The following is a 26,360-nucleotide window of genomic DNA, read 5'->3' on the forward strand; positions in this document are numbered from 1 at the left end:
AAACCATCATGCATGAACCCTGGAACTTGTGGATGTGGGGGGCACAGACACTCATGCTGGGGCACAAGTAAGAGGGAAGAGAGTGGTGAGCCGTACAGCTGAGGACTTGGCGGTTGAGCCGTGGGAGACATTTTGGGTTGTAATAAGCAGTTATAATAAGTTGGGGGCAAGGGGGAACCATGAGGAATGGGCAGGACGCTTGACATCATTGCCCTCCACTGAGGGCCTCCTTGTCTGCAGAGGCTGGGAAGATTCAGACTGCCTTTCCCACACGGCCTTGCAGCTGGAATTCTGGGTGTATTTGAAGCTCTGGGCATCACAGCCAGGTGTTTCCCCAGCAGCACCCGTGAGTTTAGGCAATAGCTTTGAGGTGCTGAAAAGCCATTAAGCAGAAACAAGGGCGTCCAGATCCTGGATCACAGCTCAAGAGAGCTGTCCTGAGTATCATTCAACACAGCCTGGAGCCTGTTGCTCCAGCCACTCCTATGACATGTAGGCTCTTAATTCACTATATCATGTGGAGGATGCAACCAGGGCTGGCTCAAGCCAGATCATCCATTCTTTCATCACTTGAAGTCACTTTGCAGGGAGCAGGGGTCTCTTTCTGTAATCCCAGGGATATGGTTGTTGCAAAGGGTTGACACAGCCTCCCCATCAGCCAGCAGAGGAGGAACCTCCTGGCTCTGGGGAGCCCCAGCCCCTTCTCCTGCATACCTGACCTTCTCTCCATACACCTGAAAGTCTACCTCATTCCTGCTTGTTTCCTGGGAGGGGCTCCCTAAGGCCAGATGGAAATAACACCCAGATACTGCCAGGAGGAAAATCAAGTCTATTTATTCCTGGGGCAACAAGGAAGCCAGTGGGGAATCCAGCGAGAGCAGGAACTGACAGCATCACCCTGGGTTTCACATCCAGGAGCCCAGCTCTGCCAGTCCCAAGAAAGGGCACATGGGAAGGTTAACCTGGGTCTTCCCAAGGGTTGTCTATGAGCAGAGGCTGTCCTTCCTAGATGGACTGGGCCAGGGATGTTCGGAGGCCCCCGGACTGGGGTTCAGGAGACCTGGGTTCTAGTCCAGCCTGAGTCACTGACCAGCAGTAAGACCTCGGGTCAGTGTCTTCCTTGGATTCAGGGAACAGAATGAGAGAATAAAACAAATGGCTGTTTGAAGTCAGAAGTAGAACTTTCTCTAGCCATAATTAGTGGCAGGTCCCGACACCAAATGATGGCTCAATCAACACAGGCCAGGTGCCTCCCAGATCCGGGCTCTCTTGCAGAAGACAGAGCTGTCCCCAGACAGTGAGGTCCCATGGTGGACACAGTAGGATGGAAGTCTCTGAGGGGGCTGGTAGTAGGATTGGACAGGACTTTGTGCAAAGGATTTTTTGATACCTTGAGAAAGGGGCCAAGGCAGGATGTGAACCCAGGGCTATCTCATCCCAAAGTCTCAACGCTGTTGAGTTAGTGGCTATTGGTATCTACAGATCTCAGAAATGGCACTGCTCTCCCATCAGCACCCAGGCCCCCCTACCCTGTCCTGATCTCCTTTCACTCTCCTGCCCTTTAGTGACTCAGCTCCCCTGAGACACAAGGCTCCAGGCCCTGGAGTGCAGTCTGGGCTCGTCCCTCTTCAGAGACGGAACACTAGCCCTGCCCTAGAAAACATCCTTTCTCCCTCACCCTGGTTGCTGTCCAGGCATCTACTGCACTCCAGATTTAAGCAGAGGCAACCAGGCCTGGGCCCCGTCCTGCCTGAAGCCATCACAGGAAGCGAATGGAATCAAGGTCATGAGCAATGTGCCCCAACCTGTAAAACATGACGGGGCAGCTGAGTCTGTGGCGCTCATCAAAGGAGGAATCCACCCTTGCCCTGAGCCTCCTCCATTCAAGACTTTGTTAACCAACAGGCTGCAGCCCTCTGGGAAAAAATAAATATTACATTACGTGCCTTCCAACATCCTTGAGGGCAAGTTTCAGGACACAATGTTTAATTGTTGAAATCCATTCCCTAATCTATATATTTTCAATTAGAAAATAACATAGCTTATGACCAACTCTAGTGGTTATCTAACCTACTAAAATGTTGCAATCTGCTGTTTGGAGCTACTCAGCGGCTGCAGGAGAAAGGACACCAGAGACCAGAGGGTGATATGGGGTTGGGAGGGGAGCATGCTGTACCCCTGCCCCCATGGGTGATAAAAAACAGTTAGGACTCTGGTAATTGCACAAATATTTCTGCTATAGCAGCACCTTCCCTGGACTGCTAACTCTAGTCTCAACCTTCCTGTCCACCCTCCTCCCAGTAGGTACTGGGATATTCACAGACACAAATCTGAATACTTTCCTTCCGTGCTCAGGACCTGGCCATGGTGCCCAGTGTCCTGAGGATAAAGTCCTGAGTCCTGGGACTTCCCTGGTGGCGCAGTGGTTAAGAATCCACCTGTCAATGCAGGAGACATGGGTTCGAGCCCTGGTCCAGGAAGATCCCACATGCCGCGGAACAACTAAGCCCGTGTGCCACAAATACTGAGCCTGCGTGCCTAGAGCCTGTGCTCCGCAACAAACAGAAGCCACTGTAATGAGAAGCCCTCGCACCTCAACAAAGAGTAGCCCCTGCTCACCGCAACTTGAGAAAGCCCCCGCACAGTTAGGGAGACCCAACGCAGCCAAATATAAATAAATAAAAATAAATAAATTTATTTTTTTAAAAAGGAATGGAACTGTCAGCTTACTACCAAGGGTAGATTTGAGGTCAAGTCCCTGTGATGCTTTTTTTTTTAAATTTACTTATGTTATTTTTGGCTGCATTGAGTCTTTGTTGCTGCACGCGGGCTTTCTCTAGTCGTGGAGAGCGGGGGCTACTCTTCATTGCTGTGTGTGGGCTTCTCATTGCAGTCGCTTCTCTTGTTGCAGAGCACAGGCTCTAGGCACGTGGGCTTCAGTAGTTGTGGCACTCGGGCTCAGCAGTTGTGGTTCACGGGCTCTAGAGCTCAGGCTTAATAGTTGTGGCGCACAGGCTTAGTTGCTCCACGGCATGTGGGATCTTCCCGGACCAGAGCTCGAACCCATGTCCCCTGCATTGGCAGGCGGATTCTCAACCACTGCACCACCAAGGAACCCCCCACCTCCACCCAGGTGATGCTTACGTGGCACTGTGAGTCAGACATCTTCTAAGGGATCGACCCATGAGTTAGATACGTTATAGTATCAGCCCCATTTTGCAGGTGGGGAAAACTGAAACCCAGAAAGGTTGTCACTTGCCCAAGCTCACACACTGGAATGCCACCAGAATTCAAACTCAGGCAGCCTGGCTCTGAATGAGGGCTCTGGACCACCAGGCTCTACTATCTCCCATGTGGCAGCAAGGTGAGTAGCCCTCTTCTGGCCTGTTTACTCAACTGTGAAATGGGCTTCCCATTAGTCACCTCTTCAGTTTGCTGCAAGGGTTAAATGACATCGGGCTTAGGTCCAGGAGAAGTGTTTTTAAAATGGGCCCCTTTGTTTCTTCAGTTCCTTGCAGGAGGATGGGAGAAGAGGCCTGGCCGCCTGCCTCCCATGTTAAGTCCTGGTGAGCTGTCCAATGCTCCACTGAGAGGAGAGACAAAACAGGGCAGAGATCCAGACCCTGGGTCTTCCAGAAACCACGGGGCGAAGTGCCCAAGGGCCTGTGTGCCTCTCCCCACCCCCAACTCTCGGCTGGGTGAGGGGGCCCTTGGCTTTACCACGGTATCCCCCCTCCGGACCGGACCACACCGCATCCTGTTGGGGCCCTGCCAGAGAAGGAATCGGAGCCTGGGTTCCCACTGGGAAGTCCCGCGGGGTGTGATGCAAGGCCTTCCCTGCCCCCCAGGCAGATAAAGGCGCAGAGCCAGCCTGGAGCTGCTAGCCATCTCCGCGCGCCCTGCCTGCCATGACCTGCCGCTGCGCGCTGCTCGCCTGGGCCCTCTCCGGCCGTCCTCAGCCTCGGAGCGGCTCAAGAAGCCTCGGTAAGCTGCATCCCCATCGTGCCCCGCAGAGAGTGGAAGGCCCTGGCGTCCGAGCGCAACCAGCGCTAAGATGGGCCCGTGCGCTACGCGGTGGTGTCGCACGCAGCGGGCAGCGCCTGGGACACCCCAGCCTCTTGCCTGAAGCAGGTCCAGAACGTGCAGCACTACCACGTGCGGACGCTGGGCTGGTGCGGCGTGGGCTACGAGTGAGTGAGGAGGAGAGGCAAAAGCTGGAGACGGGACTGGAGCAGAGGGAGGAGCGCGGGCCCAGGAGACCGCAGGGACCCTGTTCTAGAGCCGCCTGGCCGACACCCCGGGCACCTTACTCAACCGCGCAGCATCTTCGTTTGTCCCCAGGGTCGCCGCTTAGGCCTGGGCATGTGCAGGCAGCGCAAAGATGCTAGGAGGAGGGGAAGCAGCTGCAGTCCAAGCTCTGCCCCCAGAGGAACGGACAGACTTTGCCAATACACAGGAAAATATCCTGTGCACTGGATTCCCTTGGTAAAGTCCGGTGCCTCGTTAAGCATCAGGCCGGGTTGCCGTCCCAGCTCCATTTACTGATGGCTGAGCCCTGGGGCAGGCATTCACCCTCTTTCAGCTTCAGTTTCACCTTCCTCCTCTGCAAAGTCAGGGGGGGTCGTGGCCCACCCCATCACTAAGCCAGCCAATACCACTTAGGACACCGCCTGGTGTGCAGTGGGAGCCCCCAAATCCATGGACTGTTGGCGCCTATTACTATGTGCCAGGCTGTGCGCCATATGCTGGGACGGGGGCACAGCCATGAACAGTGTGAATCTAGCCCAAAGGGATTTAAAGACCAGCAGGCAGCAACAGGTGAGAAACAAGCAAAGTCAACAAGATGAATTCAGATGGTGAGAGAAGCGATGGAGAAAAGGAACAGAGTGACTGACACGGCTCCGGCATATGGGAGCCGAGAGAAGAGTGTGGTAAGCTCTGGGGGTACAGCAGAGGTAGAGGCCAGGAGGCTGAGTGAGTGGGTCATTCCTGAGGGACAAAGGTCAGGGTGGCTGGAGGTAGCCGGGAAGAGTGATATGAAATGAGGAAGGAGTTGGCAGGGGCCGGATGGCACAGGGTCTTGTGGGCCATGGGGAGGACCTCCGTTCTACTCTAAGACAGGAGCCATGAGAGGGATGTGAGCCTGCTTGGATATAAGAAGCTCCCTCTGGCTGCAGTGTGGAGAACAGACTGTAGGGGGGTGAGGGCAGAAACAGGGGCAGGGATTGGTTAGATCTGCCTCTGGAGCCCATGCCCACCAGCTCCCTTGCAGTGTAATAGGCTGGGGTCCTGCATACGGGCTTCTATAGCAAGAGACTCTACTGGTTCTCAAGCCTCGGTAAACACCAGAATCACCTTACTGGAAATGAAGGTCCCCAGGCCCCACGCTTAGAGACTGCTTCAGTAGGGCTGGGGTGAAGCCAGAAAGCCTGAGGACCTCGCTTGGAAAAACCTGGAAGCCTTCAAGGGTATCCCCAGCTCTTCTGGCTCAAGATTTTACAATTCAAAGGCTCCAACTTCAAATTATTTTTCCAAAAGTCAGGCGCTCCAGTTCTAAGCGTTTCCCCGAAGGAACGAAGAGCACAGCTTGGCTCCACAGCCTCTGGTCTAAATCACTTTATAGAAAAGCAAACTGAAGTTTGTTTCTCAGATTTTAGGATTCACAGTCGGATCCAAATGTTCGGAATCCCCCTTCCTTGTCACATCTTGTTCGGAGCCTCAGTTTCTTCACCTGTAAAATGGGGCTCCTGACTGCCCACCAGGTGGTGGGGTTTGAAGTTTAAATTAGATGCATCCATTTAGCCAATGTACAGAGAGTACCAACTGCTTGTGCCAGATGCTGGGGCTGTGACAGGACCATAACCGGCCCAGTCCTGGGGGTCAATATCACTATGGTATTTCTAGTCTCTTCAATCCAGATTCTGAGAGTCTGCCTTCCCAAGTGGCAGAGTCAGGACCCAGTATTAGCGTTCCCACATTCTGCGCATGCTTGGTGACCTTGTGAGCCAGAGGACCGAGGTGACAGATATTGCATCTCCAAAACGCCAATCTTCTGGTTAATTCCAATTTGTGCCAAATCAAACTCGCTCAAGCAGGATGTGTTGAATGACTGAACCTGACAGATCTGCTGCCAGGACTGGAAAGCTCAAAGAGGCAGATGCTGGGGCTCCAGGGTTTGTGTCTGGTTGCAGCGCCAACCCTCGAGTCCCTGATCCTGTCACTCAAGTGTACCCCAGCAGGGAAGAGGAAGCAGGAAGCAGGAAGCAGGCTGGGGAGAGGGCAGAAGAGCTTCTCAGTGGAGAGTTCTGAGAAGCATTAGTGTCCAGGACGTGTCCTTGGGTAAATAATCTAAGTCTGCTTCCTCAGCTTAACGTGGGGATGACAACACTGCCTGCCTCCGAGGACTGCATATGAGAATTCAGCAAATCAAGAGCTCAACCAATCCTCCAGGGAGGCAGGAGAGAGCCAGACCATGTGGGTGGGAGTCACGGAGACCTGGGTGAAAATCCTGACTCCTCACGGGGTTGAGGATGCAAAAAGGCGCATGTAGAGCTGTGCTTGACAAATGGCAACGGCCACGGTCATTGTTCTTACTGTGGAAGATTAGAGGATAGGAGGAGGGTGTTGGGGAAATTGTGTGTGAGTGACAGGGACAGGGGCGGGGCAAGCAGAGGACAGGGAGGGAGTCCCCCCCCAACCCGGGGAAGCCCTCTGTTACTCATCCAGACCACCCTCCCACCCCCACAGCTTCCTGATGGGAGAAGACAGGCCGGGGCTGGAACACCTTGGGCGCCCACTCAGGTCCCACCTAGAACCCCATATCCCTCGGCATCTCCTTCATGGGTAACTACGTGGGTAAGTGACTGTCCAGCCATCAGCTAGGGGGCTGACATGGAGCCCGGGGGTTGGCACCGCGTGGTGAGTAGTTGCTGGGAGGCTCTGCCACCTGGAAGCTCTGTGACCTCGGGCAAGTGACTCTGCTTCTCTGAGCCTTGTTTCCTCTTTTGGATAAAGACCATTTGCAACCACATGGTTTCAGTGAAGATTAGTCTGTCTCTATAAAAGTTCTTAGACCAGTCCATGGCACCTAAGAAGTGCCTGATAAATGCCAGCTATTGCTGCGGCTCGGCTGGGGAGGTCTGCGGGCAGATGAGGGCAAATAAGCAGTAATCTTGACAGCTGACACTTGCTGAGGGCTTACTCTGTACATAAAATAACTCTTTTGATTATCCCACAGCCCTGTGGGCAGGTGTCATTCTCCCCTTTCACAGATGAGGAAACTGAGGCACAGAGAGGTTCTGTCATTCTCCCCTTTCACAGATGAGGAAACTGAGGCACAGAGAGGTTAAGTCACTGCTTGGTGGCGGCAGGCTGGGTTCTGGGCCCTAGCGGGCCAGCTCAGAGTACAAAATCAGAAGCACTACCCACACCCCCTCTGCCCTTCGAGGAAGCCCCAGCCTAACTCCTGCCTCTACCTCCCACAGATTGGGTGCCCCTGCCCCGCGCCATCAGGGCAGCCCAGAGTCTGCTGCCTTGCGGCGTGGCTCAGGGATTCTTGACTCCTAGCTACGAGGTCAAAGGACACCGGGATGTGTAGCAGACGCTTTCTCCAGGCTACCAGCTCTACGAAATCATCCAGCAATGGTCACACTACCACCGCGTGTAAGGCCCTGTCCGTCTTCTCACACACACCCCCACCCCATCAGAAACCCCACTGCCTCCCCCTCCCCCAATAAAGGCGAACCTCAAACTGTATTTGTGTCCCGCCATCCCCCTCCCCACCCTCTCTCTCCCCCATAAGATCCCAGCCATCGCCCCCCAACCTCCCAAAACTCTGACCTTGCTCAGAACCCAGAGGCCCCGACCCTGAACCAAGACCCCAGAGATCCCAGCTTGGAAGCCAAATCACAGCTCAGAACCCAGAGGCCCCAGGTCACAGCACAGGAATAGCACCAAGTCAGCTGAGATGTCACCACCAGAAGCTCAGGGGTCCTCACCTCCCGGGCAGTAAGCCATGTGGCAAGACACCCCCTCTCTACCACACCGCCAAAGACATCCTGGGCAGCATCTCTGCTTGAACTCCTCTGGGGACAAGCTGCTCACTCCCACCCCTCAGGTTCCCCCCCCCCCCATTGCTTTAGAGAGTGCGGGAGTTTTTTCTGAGCCTGTACTCCAATCTGCCGCCCAGTCATAGGCATGGCCAGAAATACACACAGGTCCCAGTTACACCCCCTCCCCACCCAATCTTCATTCCTCCTCACTCCACCCCGACCCTTCAGTCATAAGCTGAGGGATCCCAAGGGCACATATGTTTATTTACAAAACACACTTACCCTCCCTCCCAGAATGCAATGCCTGCGGGAGACGTAGGGATTGGGGCCTCACACACCTGAGACCCCAACAGCACCAGGAGGAGCGGGGCCTGGGCGGGGCCAGGACACACCAGCCCCGCCCCTCACGCCGAATCCATCCGAATCCATTGGAGGGGCAGTAGTCTCTCTCTGAGGTCACGAGTGCACGTCCAGTCTGTTCATATATTCCTGCAAGGCCTTCAGGCGGGCGTCGATTTCGGCCATGTCAGCTGCCTGGTGGTCCGAGCTGTACTCTGTGAGAGCAGGCGTGGCTGTGGGGGTCCGTGAGGGGCCCAATAGCCTGCCCTCAGTAGCATCCCAGTGGGCTCTGGGGCAGGTGAGGGGGAGATGTGGAGTCCCAGGCTCACCTTTGATGGGGACCCAGCCCCCCGAGTCCGCCAGGCGTCTCTGATGGCGGCCGCGTTCCAGGGGGCTAGGCTTCTGCTGCTGGGGGTGGCAGGAAAGGGGGTCAGGCACCCTCTATGCCTGCCCCCCAAATCCCACCGGCAATTCTGAACCAAAGGACCTCATAAAAATTAAGGGTTGACACCTACTGAGTACTTATATGCAAAATAAGCTCCCTGTAGCTTCACCAGAACCCTCAGACGTGAATGCCATTACCATCCCCACTTAACTGATAAAGAAACTGAGCTACAGAAGCTAAGTAGCTACCTTGAGTCACACGGGTTCTAGGGAGGGGAAGCAGGTTTCAAGACCTGGCAATTTGAGGCCAGAGCCGGTGCTCCTAACCAGAGTCTTCTGCCCCCACCTCAGCCCCATCCTCCTCTCCAACCCAAAGGTCTCAAAACACTGCCTCCAGGGCTTCCCTGGTGGCGCAGTGGTTGAGAAGAGTCCGCCTGCCGATGGAGGGGACACGGGTTCGTGCCCCGGTCCGGGAAGATCCCACATGCCGCGGAGCGGCTGGGCCCGTGAGCCATGGCCGCTGGGCTTGCGCGTCCGGAGCCTGTGCTCCGCAATGGGAGAGGCCACAACAGTGAGAGGCCCACGTACCGCAAAAAAACAAAACAAACAAACGAAAAAACACTGCCTCCAGAGGCACTGCGGAGCCGCTTTTACAACCTGATCCCCTAGAATGGAATCATGGGAGAAAGGGCCAGCGAGGCCCCTGCCTCCTCCAAAGCCTGAGGAAAGACACTCACCGTATTGGACCCCCTCCAAGTGGTGGGGCTGGGCGGCTTCCCCCGGCGACGAACGCTGAGAGGATGGAGTAACCAAGGACCAATGGGAGGGGTCTGTGGCACCTCGCACCTGGCCCTCTTCCTTGGTTTCAAGGCTCCAGCCTCCATCACCCAAGTTCCCCGCAAAAGACTGTTTCGAGTCTCCCCAGACACCTGTTTGGGGGCGGTCCCTTCCCCCAGCCCAAGTTTTACCCTCTAGGGAGGGATTCAGAGAAATCCTCGGACTCGCTGCAGGAGCTGGCGGACGAGTAGCGGCTGCGGAAACTGTCCACTAGAGGGAGAAGGAGAGTGTGAGCCTCTAGCACTGGCCACAGCCCCGCCCAGCTCGTCTGCCAGTCCCGCGCGCTCCGGCCCAGTTACCCGAGGAGCTGCGGTTTCGGGAGCGGTTAGCCGCGTCTCCTCGACCGGTCACGGCTGCGGGGGGCCGAGTTTGGCGAGACCAGGAGGTGGATGGACGGTCCCCGCTTCCTCCGCTGCCCAATCGGTTTCGCTGCTGCTGCTGCCTGGAGAACAAGAAAGGAGACGCCCACCTGTGCGCCCAACTAATTCGGGAAAGGGCGTCGCTGCGCCCCGTGGGTCACACCTAAATAGGGAAAAATCATGCGGAGACACAGACCAGGTAGGGGTGGGAGAGACAAATAAGCAGGGCGTGGGGATGGGGGAGGCTGGCGATCAGGAGAGGGGATGGAGGTCAGGCGGGAAGCAAGAGCAGGTAGGGGGAAGGGGAGAGATGGAGCAGGTGACAGGTGATGGAGTTGGGAGCTGGGGATGGATGGTCAGAGGGTCAGGTAAAGGGGCAGGGATATGGGCAGGTGAGGAGAAAATGGGCGCTAACTTCATCTTGATCGCTCTCTGCTTCTTCTCCTTGGCTTTCACAAAGGCTGTTGGGTCGAAACGGGGCACGCGACCACCTAGGACCGGGTGGGGGTGGGGTGTGGAGAGAAGAGGAGGCTGGAGTCATAGGATCACGCCTCCACAGTTCTAGTTCCATCCACCTCCTCCCACGGGCAGAGCAGGGTCGTCACAGACCTGTGGGCGAGGGCGAGGGGCGGCCAGGGCGGCCTTGACCCCGGCCCCCGCGGTCGCTCTCCCGGGATGAGGAGCGGGCAGCGCCACGGCCACGCGACGTGGAGCGCTCCCGAGACGTCGAAGCCCGATCTTCCCGGGCCGAGGGCGGCACCACCGGTGTAGTCCGTCTCCTGGGAGCACAAAGCCCACTGTCAGTTTCCCACCAGCGACGACAACTCCTATCCCAAGCCTCTTGCCGGACTGCACCACCTCCGAAACTTCAGGCCCATCCCCCATCAACTCCTAAACATTCACGTACTTACACAATCCTCACAGATACCTTCTCCCAGGGTCCACCCCTATCGGAGCCCCACAAACCACGCCCCCCCAAACCCATCTGTCACTTCCCTACAACCTAACACATCCTTTCACCAGGCCCTTCTCCCAGAGGTCTCCCACAGCTCCCTGGAAACCCTTCCCAATTTTTCAACACCCACCCCAATACATGCCAGCAAACATCACTCGGATACCCACATGCTTAGCCACGCCCTTTCGCTCAACTAGACCTCAGACCCCGCCCCTTTTCGGTCCCTATCTCCAGGTTCAGCCTCCTGAATGCCGCCTCAGGCCTGCCCATCTCTCTACAGACTCCGCCCATCATTTTCAACTACTGTGTGTGTCCTTCCCTATGCCCCATGCAGTCCTTTAGGCCCCACTCATCCCTCCGTTAGGCCCACTCTCAGGCTCTACCCGCCCTCTCCACCCTACCTGGGCCCCGCCCCGTCACTCAGGCCCCGCCCAACCACGCCCGGAGCCCACCTGCAGGCGGGGTCCACAGCTCCAAGGCCCCACCCACCCCGGGCCGCGCCCCTTACCCCCTCCTGTACATGGCCAGCTCGGTGTTCAGCGTCTTCAGCCGGGCACGCAGGCTCCGCTCCGACGCCTTCACCTCCTCTAGCTGCCGGGAGGGAAGAGGAGCGTAGAGGTCCAGACTGAAGTCAAAGTCCGGGACCCGCCGGCGCCCAGCCGGCCGCCCCGCCCCCTCACCTCCTTGGCCAGGCGGCGGCAATCCTGGCTTCGGCGGCCGGCCCCGCGGTGCCCGAGGCCGCGCTCCTGCCGCAGCTCCAGCTCCAGGCCGCGCACGAGCCCGCGCAGCGCCTCGACCTCCTGGCGCGCCGCCCGCCCGGCCAGCGCCTCCTCGCGCGATCTGCCCAGCTGGGCCTCCAGCTCGCGCTTCTCAGCCGACAAGCGCGACACCCTGGGAGGAGGAGGTAGAAAGCGAATGCTGGGGCGGGGTGAGAGGCATGGTCCCATAATCCTCATTCCTCCACTGGGTTGGGCACGCACCATTTCTTGATCGGTAATTAGAGAAATGCAAATGAAAACCATCAAGAGATGCTGAGCTGATAGGAACTTTCTAAGACAGGGATCCAGCTCTCAACATCCAAACCCATCAGTCCCAACACCACCTGACAGTAGCAAATACACAGCCCCACAGAGGAAGGCACTGTCCCAGAAACCTGAATCTGATTAGCCTATAGGTTTAACAACCACTTCGCGGGAAATAAACAGAACAGGGGACCACGTGAACCATGGAGATAAAATCAACAAAATCCAGGGACTTCCCTGAAGTCCGTTGAAGCTGCGGCACAAGTACACGTGCATTATACTACTGTCTACTGTGCGTGCTTGGAATTTTTCCCAATAAAACATTTTTTTAAATCCGTGGCTCCCCCGCACTCTCCAAGGAGCTTCCCCATTCGGTCCCTTCCAGCTGACTTCCCCCTCCCTTCCTCTCCTCCCCCCTCCCTCTCCCATGGTGCTCTTTGCAAACGCAATTCCCTCCTCCTGAACCCTCTCTCCTCCTCCTGGCAGGAACCACTCCACTCATCCTCCGAACATCACATCCCCCCCCCCCCGCGGGGAAGCCTGCCTGCCCTCCCAGCCAGGCTGTCATGTCCCTCTATTCTCTCCTCTCCTGGCTCTCTGTACGTTTCCTTCCCGGCACCAATCATGGTGGAGCTGACGTTGATCAGTGTGATTATGTTTTCTGTCTGCATCCTCACTCCAGCTGTCTGGTCACTGTGTAGGAACTCGGGCTCTGTGCCCTGGCTGATGGCATCCAACTCTATTCCACTTCTTACAAGCTGTGTGACCTGGGGCAGTTTCACTTCACATCTCTGTGAAGTGGGATGATAATAATAACACCTACTGATAAGGCTGCAGGAATCTATAAAGAGCGCTTAGACGTGTCTGGCACTGAGTGATGGCTCAGTAAACATCGATAGGGCCAGGCAGTGTGCATGGCACACCGTAGGAACTCAGTAAATGTTGGATGACTGAATGAATGAATCTTGGAGTCTTCCCAAACTCCCTAACTCCAAGCTGGGAAGAGAAAGGTAACAACTGTCCAGTTGTGGATCTCAGGGCAGATGACGCCATCTTGTGGCCATCCTGGGAAACACATGCACACGCACCTGGAAGACTCGCAAGGTTCTCCAAGCCCCATGAGCTTGCACTTCTGGGAGGGGAGAGGTCTGGTCCTCCCAGGCAGCCCTGAGCGCTCAGTCCTGGGCTAGCAGCTGCCAGCAGTGCACAGTGGCTGAGGAACCAAAGGTGGCTTGGGCTGACTGCCTGGATTCAAGGTCTAGCCAGGCCATATTACTTCACTGTGTAACCTGGGGCAAATTCTCTAACCTCTCTGGGCCTCAGTTTCCTCCTCTATAAAATGGGGACGATAGTAGTGCCTACTTTGGGAGGATTAAATCAGTTAAATCATACAGCACTGAACAGAGTCCCTGGCACACAATTAAATGCTCGATAAACAATAGCTACTGGTATTATTATTATTACTACTACTAAAAATAGTATTAGCCCTCCCCAATGAGTGGGGCCCCCACCAGATGGAGATCAAGTCCCAGTCAGCCCCTCCACAGCCCTCAGCACACAGCAGGCACTCGGTAAACATGCCCATCAGGTTCCTGTCACAGCCTCCCATAACACAGGCTCCCTTTCCTGCCTAACCCCATCTCCATTTGCAATATACTCGGGTGGGTATGTGATCAATGTCTCTCTGCCCCCTGCGTTGGCACTACACCATGGGCAGGGAAGGGGCCAGCACAAGAGAGGCGCTTGGGGAAGGTGGATTCAACTGAATAGAGCCCTGCCTCGCACCCTGTCTTTGCACATGCTGTTCCCTTTGCCTGGAACACCCCTCCCTTCCCAGGCAGGGTCAGGTCTCTCTCTGGACTCCCTCAGCCCCATCCATGGTGAATCTTCACTGTCTGCATGCAGATCTGTCTCCCGCACTGGACTGGGAGCCCCAGGAGAGGACAGGGCCAGAATTATCTCGGTCATTGCTGTGTCCCCAGCACCATTAACACATGGTGGGCACAGAGGAGGGGCTCAGAATAAGTATTGGGGAAATGAGGGATGGCTGTCCTTCCAACAGTGCTAAACATTGGGTCCCGCAGTGCATGATGGGATGTGTCCCCCCCAGCCCCAACCGCCCACCCCCACCTCCAGACTTACTGCTCCCGCAGATGCCAGATCTCAGTTTCCCGGCTGTCCCGAGTGTCCTGGCCATCCAGCCCTCGAAGGCGGCTCAGCTCCTCCTTTAGTGAGCGAATGATGCCCCGCAGGACCACAGGGTCTGGTTTGCCCTGGTACGGGAGGGGCAGCGGGTAGTGAATCCTGAGAAGGAGGATTAGAACCGTGGCATCTCAGAGGCCAAGAATCCACCCAGGAAAGGACATGTGACCATTTCTAGCCAAATACTACAGGAAATTGGTTGGGAGTCTTCTGGGAACACTTTTAGTTTCCTGATAAAAACAGCTGATACAATTAACAACAAGCACAGCCCTGTTCCATTTCCTCCTGCTTTGATATAGATGCAACGCCTGGAGAAACAGCAGCCATTTTGTGACCATGAAGAGATAAGGATGCAGTCAAAAAGCCAACACGTTAAGGATGAGGAAAAGAAGAACAAAAACAAAAACAGAAGGAGCCTGAGTCCCTAACAAAACTGTTGAGTAGCAGCCATCTACCGAGACATCTCGTTATGTGATAAACTATTGTTTAAGGCACTGATAATGGTTATCCTGATACTTGTAGCCAAACACAATACTAAATGATATAACCCTCAACACTGAAGATTCCAAAGGCTAGACTTAAGCAACATCCTCACCTAGCCCTGGGTACCAGGGGTTCTTAAGTTCTATCCACGTCCTCTCCCACCTGACCACCAGCTACCAGCCTGGTGGGTATACTTGTACCCACCTGTCAAACTCCACAGAGTAGATGAGGATCAGGTAGCGCTTGGAGTTGAGCTGGGCCGATCTCGAGGCCAAGGGGCCTGGGCGGCCCCCCATCTTTCGGTTCCGCAGGGACTCCAGATCTGTGTAGGTCAGCAGGTCAAGGGTAACCGACTCACTGCTCTGTTGGAGAGAATGGGAGGAGCTGCCAAAAGACCCAACGTGGCCATACCCAGAGCACACAGCCCACACACCTGGGCCACGCCCCATTCATTCTCTGGGCTAGTTGGGCTTTTCCACCACTGAGGCTGGCGATCAAGATGACCCTGCCCATGAGGGGCTGCCACAGGACATCATCAGAGGGAGAAACTGAAAAGAACCTAAATGCTCAGCCATAGGAGACAGCTTAGTGCTGGGGCTTCCAAGTACTGTCCACAGACCCCTGGGGGTCCCCAAGACCCTTTCAGGGGAGTCCATGGGGTCAAAACACCTTGCATAATAATACTAAGATGTCATCTGCCTTTTTTGCTGTGTTGACATTTGCACTGATGGTGCAAAAGTCATGGTGGGTAAAACTGCTGGTGCCCATTAGCAGAAAGCAAGCCAGGGGCATCAAATGCACTAGTAACCATTGTATATTCCACTGCCACGCAGTCTCCGCAGAGGGATGGGAAGGAGGGAGAAACACACAAATAAATAAATAACTAGATAAAAACACAGAAAATGAAACCTAGGAATGTCCTTGATAAACCTGTAAAAATTATTCATTTTGGGGGGGCCGCACTGCGCAGCTTGCAGGATCTTAGTTCCCCGACCAGGGATCGAACCCGCACCCCCTGCAGTGGAAGCGCGGAGTCTTAACCACTGGACCGCCAGGGAGCCCCAAATTATTAATTTTTTTGACTCTTGACCCTTGAGTGCACATATTTTTACTACTGTGTGTGACAAAATGGAAAGTACACATTCGGCTGCATATCAAGGTATGACATTTTCTAGGAAAAGCACTTGTGTGATTGAATTTTGAGCTAAATTAGCCACTTTTTCATGGAACACTATTTTTACTTGAAAAGATACTGACAAAAACTACGGTTATTCAGTCTTCAATGTCTGGCAAGCATTTTCTCAAAAATGAACAAAGCAAGCCTGTCACTTCCAAAAAAATACAGCTAACGGTATTTGTTTTGCAACAATAAAATTCAAACTCTAAAGTGAAAATTAGAATTTTGGAAAACTTGTATCTGCCACTGTGTGCTTGATAGCTTCTCAGTGTTGAAAGGCTTTCCTGGACAGATCAGTGAGGATATTAGCAAATATGACTTCCTGATACTGTATAATGAAATGTGTCAACATTTGGAAGATTTGCACAACTCCGTGAACCAATATTTTCCAAATGACCAATGCATGATGTTACAAATGATGCTACAAATGCATGATGTTAGAAAATGAGTAAAAGATCCCTGCAAAGTAAAAACACACCAATAGATTTTAATGTCACAGAACAGGAAAAGTTCACTGGGAATGGTCTCAGATTCCACACTGCGATAAACCTTTAAGAAACTACCACATGTCCAGTTTTAATGCGCTGGCAAGAGAGGATATGCACAATTATCTGAAAAAGCTATTAAAGGACTCCCTTTTTCAGCTATATATCTTCCCGAGGCAGATTTTTCTGCATGTACGTCAATCAGGACGTATCACAACAGACTGCAGAAGCACATGAGAATCTAGCAGTTTTCTATTAAGCCAGACATTAAAGAGATTTGCAAAAAATGTTAAAAAAAAAACCCCACTATATTTCTTACTAAATAATTTTGGTTTTGAAAATATTTTTCATAAAAAGGTTATTTAGGTCAGTAACAGGTTTGTTACGGTTATTTTTAAATGAATTTGTAAATATCTTTATATTTTTCTCAGTTTTAATTTACAATATGGCAAACAAATATTGATAGATAAAACCTGCATGAACAAAAGCTCTTTGGTGTCCTCAGCAATTTTTAAGAGTATAAACGGGTCCTGAGACCAAGAAGTTTTTTTTTTAATTAATTTTTATTGGAGTATGGTTGCTTTACAATGTTGTGTTAGTCTCCACTGCACAACAAAATGAATCAGCCATACACATAACGGTATCCCCTCCCTTTCGGACTTCCCTCCCATTTAGGTTACCATAGTGCATTAGGTAGAGGTCCCTGTGCTATACAGTATGTCCCCATCAGTTGTCTATTGTATACATAGTATTAATAATGTGTATGTGTCAATCCCAGTCTCCCAATTCCTCCCACCCCACCCCTTTCCCCCTTGGCATCCACACATTTGTTCTCTATGTCTGTGTCTCTATTTCTGCTTTGCAAGTAAGAACATCTATACCATTTTTTTCTACATTCCACATATATGCCTTATTATACGATATTTGCTTTTCTCTTTCTGACTTACTTCACTCTGTATGACACTCTCTAGGTCCATCCACGCTGGGACCAAAAAGCTTGAGAACCACTGGGTTAAATAAATCATGATGCATGGGTATACTGGAATACTAAGCAACCGCTAACAAGGATGACAAACTCAAAAGTTGTAATAATAATAAAAATAGACAATACCTGTGTAGCACTTAGTATGAGCCAGGCACTATTCTAAGCTTTTTACATGTAATTCACTTAATCTTCATAACATTATGAAATGGGGACTACTATCATCCCCACATTACAGATAAGGAAACTAAGACATGGAGTAACTGACCCACAGCTCCCAAGTAGTAAGTGCTAGTGACTACTGATTTCAGAGTCCATGATCCTGGCCATTATGCTATACTGCCTATAGATACCAAAATGTTAACAGTCTGAGGTGGGGGATAGAAACAGAATTTAGACTCTTACTTTCTAAGTCACACATTACTTTAATATCATCACAATTTTATGAGTGCACATCTTACCTGTAACCACAGAAATAATGTAGTTCACAGTTTTTAAATGATATCTAAATAGCATCTATGTCACGCTAAGCTCCAACCTGCTTCTTTTTTTCCTATTAATATTTTTAACTATTTGACATTATATATTTTTTTCAATTGTCTGTCTCTCCCACTAGGCTGTCAGGTTCATGAGGGCAGGAATTTTGTCTCTTTTGTTTAGTGCTGTATTCCAGTGCCTGGCACACAACAGATGCTCAGTAAATGAAATGAATGATTATCTATATCCACTGACATGACTAAATTTTTATGAATTATTGTTAAATCTTTTAAAAGGCTACAGAATACCTTGGGAAATATATCAACTATATAAAATTATAGATCTGCAAATACACACACGTTCACAAGTGAATACAGAAATGCAGAAATGGCTGGAGTGATTTCCATCAAAATATTAATAAAAGGGACTTTCCCAGGGGTCCAGTGGTTAAGACTCCATCTTCCAATGCAGGGGGTGCGGGTTTGATCCCTGGTTGGGGAACTAAGATCCCACATGCCACGCAGTGCGGCCAAAAAATATATATATATTAACAAAATATTACTAGGAGTAAGTATTGGGAATGGAGTGATTTTTACTTTCTTCTTTACATTTCTCTGTGACTTGAATTTTCTCCATGATAATCATTATCATTAGAATTACAATCAGAATAAGGTATTTACATTTGGGAAAGAAGAAAAGAAAACGATAGCCCTGTTCCTTCAATAAAAGAGAAGGTAGAGGGTCTTGCATACATCAGGTGGGCATCTACCCTCCCAGAGACCCAGGGAACAGACAGCTCCCCCAGCCCCCAACCCTGGCCCCTACCTGGGTGAGGGCCGACTCCAGCATGTTACAGAAGATGTTGAACTGTTTGAAGTTCCCTGTCTTGTGAGTCAAATCTTCGATGACTAGGTAGGGAGAAAAGTCCTTCCTGAGGTCTGACCACTTGGCCAGCCCAAGGGCAATGCACCCAACCTTTCCACCTTTCCCCAACACCAGTGCCTCTGGCCCAAGAGATGAGCCCTACACCCCCTCCCCAGCTTAGAGAGCTTCTAGTCAGGTAGAAGAGGCAGGTGGACAGGATCCTGACTGGCCTCATCTGGGAGAAGCTGAGCCCAGGGAAGGACAAGTGAGCCCACCCAGGCAGGCACACTCACAGCTGGCATCGAATTCGGCCCGCCACTGGTCGGCCGTCATCCGGTCCTCCACCTCCAGCTCTAGCACCTGCCCAGACACCATCACCCGCACGGCATGCTCCACACCCCGGAAGACGTAGTCCACCTGCAGGCCAGCTGGCTGGTCCATGGCCAGTGTCGCTGGAGAGGGGAATGAGACAGAGACCTGGAGGGGCTGAGAGCCCAGACTCAGGAGCTGGAAGGCCAGAATCCTGGTTCCACCATGTACCACCTTAGGAAAGAGACTTTGTCTCTCTGTGCCTCAATTTCGTCATCTGGAAAATGGGTACAATAATGGCACCTACCTCATAGAGCTGTCACGAAAATTAAATTGGACAATACATGTAAAAGCACTTGGAACTGTGTCCTGCACGTTACTATGCCCAATACATGCTGGTTAATAGAATATATGATTTCCAATAAGAGGAGCAAGATTAATACTATTGATTATTAATTTATTAATCCTTATACTCATTATATATTTGTTTATTCATTTATTTAAACATTTGTGGAGAAAAGTCAAGCCGTAAAGGGAGACAGAGTACTGAGATCAGGCTGGGCAGAGATTTTAAATAGAGGGTCAAGGGCAGGCCTCCCTGGGGAGGTGACATTTGGACAGAGAACTGAAGAAGGTCAGGGAACAAGCCAAGTGGCTATCCCTAAGGAAAGTGGTCCAAGTCGAGAGAACAGCCAGTGCATGGATAACAGATTATCCATGATAAATCATTTACATTGAATTAATAATTGAACTTCTTCATTAGTCCGCTGTAAGCATAAATACTTTCTCTCAGCCAACAGGACTACTACTCACTGTTAGTTCTATGAGGAGCTGGAGGAGAGGGTAGGCCTCCACCCTCAGCATGAATTCTAGGGAGTGGTTCAGAATGGGAGCCCCAGGCTGTTTGGGTTCGTGTCCAAGTTCAGCTACGTGCACTTAGATGGGCGAGTAACTTAACCTCTCTTGGAGCCAGATTCCTTATCTTTAAAGTCTGTGCCATCCTGGGTGCTGGGGATATGATGAGAAACCAGATTCTGCCCCTACCCTCAAGAGGGTGGCAACAGTTAGAGGCATAAAAATGTCAACTGGTGGGGAAAGGGGATACTAGCGAGTAGGGGTCGCTCTTTTAGCTAAGGTGGTCAGGGAAGGGCCACCCCCTCCCTGCTGAGCAGAGGCCTGGAAGGAGGGAGGGGGGGAAGACAGGTGAATATCTGGGGATTAGGATCCAGGTAGAGGGAACAGCCAGGCAAAGATTCCAAGGCAGGATGTACCTAGTTTGTTCTGAAAACACCAAGGAGGTCAGCGTGAGGGAAGGAGAGAGGGAAAGTGAGGAGATCAGAGAGGTAACGGGCCAGATGATGTTCCTGCAGGCCTTTGTAAGCCCACAGAAGAATAACAGCGTTTATCTCCTTAGATTGGTGTAAGGATTAAATGAATTAATTATGTAAAAATCCTTGGTGAAATTGAGCCATCCCTGACCCAAGCAAGCACTCAATACATATCGGCATCATCATCATTTTTTTTATTGAAATATAGTTGATGGACAACATTATGTTAGTTTCAGGTGTACTACACAGTGACTTGACATTTGCATACATTATGAAATGATCACCACGACAGACCTAGTAACCATCTATCCCCATACAAAGTTATTCCAATATTACTGATCATATTATGGGGCTTATTTTATAGCTGGAGGTTTGTACCTCTTAATCCCCTTCACCTATTTCATCCCCACTCCCAGTCATCGCTATTCTTGTTATTATTACTTTGTTGTTGTTTCTGAGCTTGAAAGGGACTAGAGAGACAAGGCCAGCCCATTCCCTTCCCAGTGTACAGATGGGGAAACTGTGGCTCTGTGAGAAAGAGAGCCCTGTGCAGAGTCCCACGGGTGCTGCAAAGACAGAGGCACCCAGGGATGCCCCCAACCCAGTTCATGGGGACTCCTCCAATGCCTGACCTCCTTCTCTCCCCACTGTCTCCTTTAGTCCTCACACTTTCCCCAATTTAGTCCTTCCTAAAGTCTGATGTTAGAAAATTTAAGTTTGAGCCCTGAATCTCTAGGTCAGTGATTTTTTTTTTTTTTGACCGTGCCACTGCACGGCATGCAGGATCCTAGTTCCCCGACGAGGGATCGAACCCGCACCCCCTGCAGCAGAAGCACCGAGTCTTGACCCCTGGACTGCCAGGGAAGTCCCTCTAGGTCAGTGATTTTTAATCTTTTCAGAGTCCTTGAGCTTTTGAGAATCTAATGAGATCTCTGAACCCTCCCCAGATAAATGAATAGATCCATAACCTCTGCAAGTAATTTCAGAGTTTCCCAGAATACCACATCCCCAGGCTCATCCACAGATCCCCTTTCTCAAATGCCCAAGGACAATCGCCAGAGCCCCAGCCATCCTGAGAGGCACGTCTCTGCCTCTAGACCCAAGCTCTTAACTTTATCTGGGGGAGGGGGTCTCTGGTGCTTTGGACGGACTGATGAAATCTGGAGAACCTTTTCCCACTCACGCTCTCATAACTGTACTTTCATTCTCTGGGGTGTCAGAAGCGGGGGGGAGGTTAATAATTCCTGATCTACGGGCAAACAAACAGCTACACATTTCAACATATCCCTCATCCCCTGGCCCCTAGTGCGGGTGCCAGGCAGCGCTGGCCCCGCCCTACCGGGTGTCCTAAACCCCGCCCACCCACTCCGCCCCTCAGACCCCGCAAGCCAATCAGCGGTTGCGCTGTCCCGGTTACCACGGCGCCAAAGGCAGCAGCGGAACACTTGACGAGCCACGCAGCCTAACCGCCCCATTCACCACCCCACTCTTGGTACCCAACTCTCCCGAGGAGGCAGAGGAAGAAGGGGACGCGGCCCTGCCCTCCTCCTTCCCCACTCCCCTACATAAGCCCCCCATTCATAGGCCTTCATTAGATAGATAACAGGGCCTTTCTGCATCCCACTGCCCTGATGACACAGCCAACACCTCAGTCTCCAGATAGTAAGCCCCTGAATATTCTGCCCGAATTCAACTCTCCCCTTACACCTACCTGCCTCCTCACCTGCACAAACTGCGCCCGCTCCCTCCCTCCATCCTCTCTTCTAGACAGAATAAATCCCACACTCCCCAGCCAGCTCGACTCTCCCCTCCTGACCCCAGCTCCCCATCACTCACTCCCTAGATGGCCTCGAGATTCTGGTCACCCCCCTTCTCCCAGTCCCCCATGTTCTACTGGGGTTGCCCCCATATTCTACTTGAATTTTGTCCTGTCCCCCACAACACACACACTATTCCGCCTGGGTCCTGTCTGCATATTTGCCCAAGGTTCTACTCCACACACACCCCATCTTCAGCCTGTATTCTGTAACCCTGATATTTCATCTGGATTCTGTTCCCTCTCAAATTCTATGTAAACTCCCCGCACCACCCCCCATTTTCCACTTCTCTTCCCTTTGGAGAGCCCTCCTTGAAGCCCCCCTCTCCCCCAAGTTCTGGAATTTTCCAGGCCCGGAGTCACTCCCTCCCTCCTTCATGCCCCACCCTGCCCCCACTGCCGACCCTGTCCTTCTACCTGCATCCTCCATCCTTGCTCTGTGACTCCAACCAGTGGCCCGTGACCGCCGACCAGTGGCCCATCCTGGTCGCTGGTTTTGTTCCAGTCTCACGTCTCTCCCAGCTCCTCTTCGCCTCAGCTTAGTGACCTCTGCAACCCAGCCGGGGTGCTGTGCCTTTGAGGCCCCGCCCCTACCAACCCGCGACGTCAGCACTTCCACCTAGTGCACTCCGGCTGGACTCCCCAGCGCCCCACTCTGGTCCTCACACCTGACACCATTTCTCCGGCCTTATGACATCATGGCTTCAGTGCACACGCGCGTGTACACACACTCAGTTTTCCAACCCCCAGCCCTCTCATCTTTCACTAAGGTGACCCCCTCTCCACTTCCAGTGTGACATCACCGCCCTGGCTCCTCCTCCCGAATTATGCTCCCCGGATATTTCAGATTTCACAGCCCTCACCCCAGGACCGGAGTTGACAGTCCTCCACGCTGGGCTCCCCCAAAACAAGTCCACATCACATGTCCTACACCAGACATGGGTAAATCACCGCCCCTGGCAGCCCCTACCCGATGGTTGTTTTCCCACCATCTGCCACCACCACGCCCCACAGCAAATATTCCCGCCAGCCATGACCTAGCTGGAGTCTCCAATACAGCGTACCCCCCACTTCACCTTCATACACGTGGCCTGGCCTCAGTGACTCTTCCGAGCCCCCAGCTCACTGCCCCGCCCTCCACCATGTGGGTGAATTGGGGCTGGATGGAACCCCCTTCCCCTTAGCCCTGCACTCCAGATCAAAACCTTCCACATTATACCCCTGGAATATATGGACCCCAAAGCCCTTTAGGACACCCCACAATCCAGACCCCCATAGTGCCCACCGCAGCCCATCACCACCCCCTGGGATATCAGACACCCTCCCCCACTGTCCCTCAAATGCTTTTTGCCTTAGATAAGGACTAGGCACACCTACCAACCAGTGACTCACCCTTAACTCTGCTCTCTGGTAGGTATTGTAACCATCCCCCATTTTACAGAGGATGAAGCATCTTGCCTCGAATCCTACAGCGAGGGACTGGCATATTCATCCCCCTACTCCTTACTCAGCTGCCTTTCCCTGACTACCTTCCTTTTCCTGCCATAACTCTCTTCCTTCCAGCACAAATCCAAATGTGGGCTCACACCTTAAGCATGGTACACGCTGCAGGCTGGGGACTCCTGGGTTCAGATCCTAACCCACGATGTGACCCCCGGCAAGGCATTTACCCTCTCTGGGCCTTTCCCCATCAGTAAAGCGGGGATAATAAGAGTTCTCACCTCACATAGGATTATTGTGGGGATTGAATTAGTCAATACATACAAGGTGCTTCAAACAGAGCCTGGCACTTGGTCAACCGTTACCATCTGTGCAACTAGCTGATGACTAGTTGCCAGACCAGAAGCTCATGAGGGCACAGCCATTTTGATCATTCTTGTATCTTCAGCACCCGGGGCCTGGCACAGATCGGGGGCTGCTTGTGAATTAATGATCGATGCCAGGAGGCAGGGTTCAAGGCACTGGAGATACAAGCAAGGTCTTCTCAGCTCACTCCTTGTCATCCTCCAAGTCTCAGCTCCAATGTCTCCTCCTGCAGGAAGCCCTCCCTGACTCCCAGGCTGGGTAAAGGGCTGCCTCGATCACTGCAGAGTCCCCAACATGGCCTAGCACTGGGCCAGCCACAGAAGAGGAGTTGAATGATGAGAGTTCCAGCCCAAGCTCTGAACTGACCTGTTTTTCAAAGTGAGGGCCGCAGACCTTCAGCATCAACACAGGAGCCTGATGACAATGCATCATCCTGGGCCTGGTCCCAAACCTACAGAAGCAGAATTCCTGGAGGTGGGCCCAGGAATCTGCATTTCCTATAAGCTCCCCCAGCACGAACTAGAGCTGAGATCTTCTGCCTGTGGCCACCACAATCTGCCCAGTTTATGATCCCATCTAGACCCCAACACCCTCCCAGCTCAACAACCCTGCCCTATATCACAGGGAGACCCCCCACGAAACGGTGGTAATGGTGGAACAGTACAACTAACACCTTTTAAGCACTATGTGCGTTTCTAGGTGCTGAGTTCTAGATCCACTTGAAGCCAACACTCTAGTGAGGGGCGTCTAAGAAGCCCAGTGGATATAAACAAACACTAACATATGTCAGGTAATGGTAAACCTTATGAAGAAAAGTAAAGCCAGGTGGTGAAGGGCCAGAGGATGGCAGGAGCTATTTTAGTTTGGGTGGTCAGCGAGGGCCTGTCTGTGGAGTTGACATTTGAACAGAGACTTGAAGGAGATGCCACAAAGGCATCTGGGGGAACTCAATGCAGACAGAGGGGACAGCAAGTACATTCCCCAAGTGGGGATGTATTTGCTATGATTGAGGGACAGCAAGGGGGCCAGGGTGGCTGAAGCAGAGTAAGTGGGATTGGTGGGATTTGAGAGCGGCGGGGGGGCGGGGAGCTGGATCAGGTGGGGCCTTGTAGGCTTGACAAAGGCTTTTACTGCGTGAGATGGGAGCCATGGGAGGGTCTGAACAGGGGAGCAACATGATCTCACTTCTGTATTAACTTGACCGCAGGGTCAAGGGCAGAGGCATGGGACCCAGTGAGGAGCCCACTGCAAAACATCAGGTAAGGACAGGTGATGGCTTAGGCCAGAGCAGTAGCAAGGGAGGTGGTGAGACACGGCTGAATTCTGGATGTGTTTTGAAGGCAGGCCTGTGAGATTTGCTGATTGACAGTACGTGGGTGAAAGAACAGGGAGGAGTGAACGACAACTCCAAGATTTCTGTCCTGAGTACCTGGAAGGACGGGACTGCCATCAACTGGGTTTGGAGGTTGAAGGGGGAAAACGCCAAGTTTAGTTTGGGACAAGTTTTTAAAGTCTGTATGTCAGCTGGACTTCCAAGTAGAGAAGGGCCAGCCATTGGACATATGAGTCTTGAGTTCAGAGTAGATATCCCGACTGGAGATAGACTCTTGGAAATATCATTACATAAAGAGCATATGAAGCCAGGAGACTGGGTGAGGACACAAGGTGAATGGTACAGACTGAGAAGAGAGGAGGTCATTCTACTGATGATGAAGCTGAGGCACAGAGGGTTAAACAACTCACCCAGTGGCAAAGCCAGTGGCAAAGCCAGCATTCACGCTCAGGCAACACAACGCCAGAGCCCACACTCTTAGCCACCGGTAGGGTTAAGAAGTTTAACAGTTAATTCACATAATACACTTGGTAGGTGCCTGGCACATAGTAAGCCTTCAGTAAACGCTACGTGTATCATAAGCTTTCACACCGCATCAAAGCACACCCTCATCCTTGGAGTTCTCAATATTGTTCTTCACCTGCCCTCCACCCAAATCAAAGGTTTAACTGATGGCAGGGACTTCCACCACTCCACAATGCTCTATAATAACCCTCTGCCTTAAAACCTCCCATTAAATCGCAAGGCTATCTTACAAGGACATTTCTATATTTTACCATCTTCTGTCTCCTACTTTACACACTTCCCCCTTTAAAGAGCCTCCTGCGAAACAGAAAACGCCCCCCGCCTCACATACTGCCCTCTGCCTCACAACTCTACCCCTGTTAAAGGGCAACCCCTCCCGATTCTCACACTGCCAGTTCTGCGGCCTGCCCAGCCCACTCTCCCCCCAGAGCACCCCCCTCCCCCCAGGATCGCTACCCCAGCCCGCGCACCAACTACTCTCGCCGCCTCTCACCTTCTCCACGGACAACCCTCCTCGCGAGCGGTTCAACTGCCGAAGCTCCAGTCCCGCCCCAGGATCCGGCCTTCTCGCTTCTGATTGGTACTGGCTTACTCGCAGCCAAGTTCCCATTAGTCAAGACAGACGC

General features: G+C 52.5%; 2 protein-coding genes across 12 annotated transcripts; one reads left to right on the forward strand and one right to left on the reverse strand.

Moving 5' to 3' along the window:
* Positions 1-818: 818 nt before the first annotated feature.
* On the reverse strand, positions 819-26,291 carry CCDC61 (coiled-coil domain containing 61). 11 transcript variants are annotated; one of them, XM_060130875.1, is made up of 16 exons: positions 26,228-26,291; positions 18,911-19,094; positions 18,579-18,661; positions 14,837-14,994; positions 14,090-14,251; positions 11,606-11,816; positions 11,434-11,516; positions 10,580-10,749; positions 10,386-10,461; positions 9,911-10,053; positions 9,743-9,821; positions 9,512-9,566; positions 8,720-8,798; positions 8,334-8,605; positions 3,424-4,184; positions 819-1,119 (listed from the first exon to the last, which is right to left on the reverse strand). In XM_060130875.1, exons 2-14 carry the CDS (start codon positions 19,056-19,058, stop codon positions 8,508-8,510), a joined length of 1,545 nt encoding a protein of 514 aa, XP_059986858.1. In that variant the 5' UTR covers positions 19,059-19,094; positions 26,228-26,291; the 3' UTR covers positions 819-1,119; positions 3,424-4,184; positions 8,334-8,507. The 11 variants fall into 11 exon arrangements, with proteins under 11 accessions (XP_059986858.1, XP_059986859.1, XP_059986857.1 ...); XM_060130876.1 differs by having other exon boundaries at positions 18,911-19,069; positions 26,228-26,275; XM_060130874.1 differs by lacking the exon at positions 26,228-26,291 and adding an exon at positions 24,243-24,263 and having other exon boundaries at positions 10,386-10,431.
* Positions 3,909-7,735, forward strand: PGLYRP1 (peptidoglycan recognition protein 1). Its single transcript, XM_060130878.1, is given in 3 exon segments — positions 3,909-3,947; positions 3,949-4,190; positions 7,485-7,735. Coding segments are annotated over 3 exon segments (363 nt in total). The 3' UTR covers positions 7,567-7,735.
* Positions 26,292-26,360: the final 69 nt, after the last annotated feature.

Source organism: Lagenorhynchus albirostris, chromosome 19 (genome assembly GCF_949774975.1).
Source record: "Lagenorhynchus albirostris chromosome 19, mLagAlb1.1, whole genome shotgun sequence".
In the NCBI taxonomy this organism is placed as follows: domain Eukaryota; kingdom Metazoa; phylum Chordata; class Mammalia; order Artiodactyla; family Delphinidae; genus Lagenorhynchus; species Lagenorhynchus albirostris.

Excerpts from the sequence above, each read along its gene's own strand:
- CCDC61 (XM_060130875.1), bottom strand. The coding sequence starts at position 19,058 with ATGGACCAGCCAGCTGGCCTGCAGGTGGACTACGTCTTCCGGGGTGTG. Across the intron at positions 9,567-9,742 it reads TCTGAATCCCTCCCTAGAGG|CGTTCGTCGCCGGGGGAAGC; the intron begins GTAAAACTTGGG and ends CCATCCTCTCAG. Across the intron at positions 8,606-8,719 it reads GGGCTGGGTCCCCATCAAAG|AGTACAGCTCGGACCACCAG; the intron begins GTGAGCCTGGGA and ends CTGCTCTCACAG.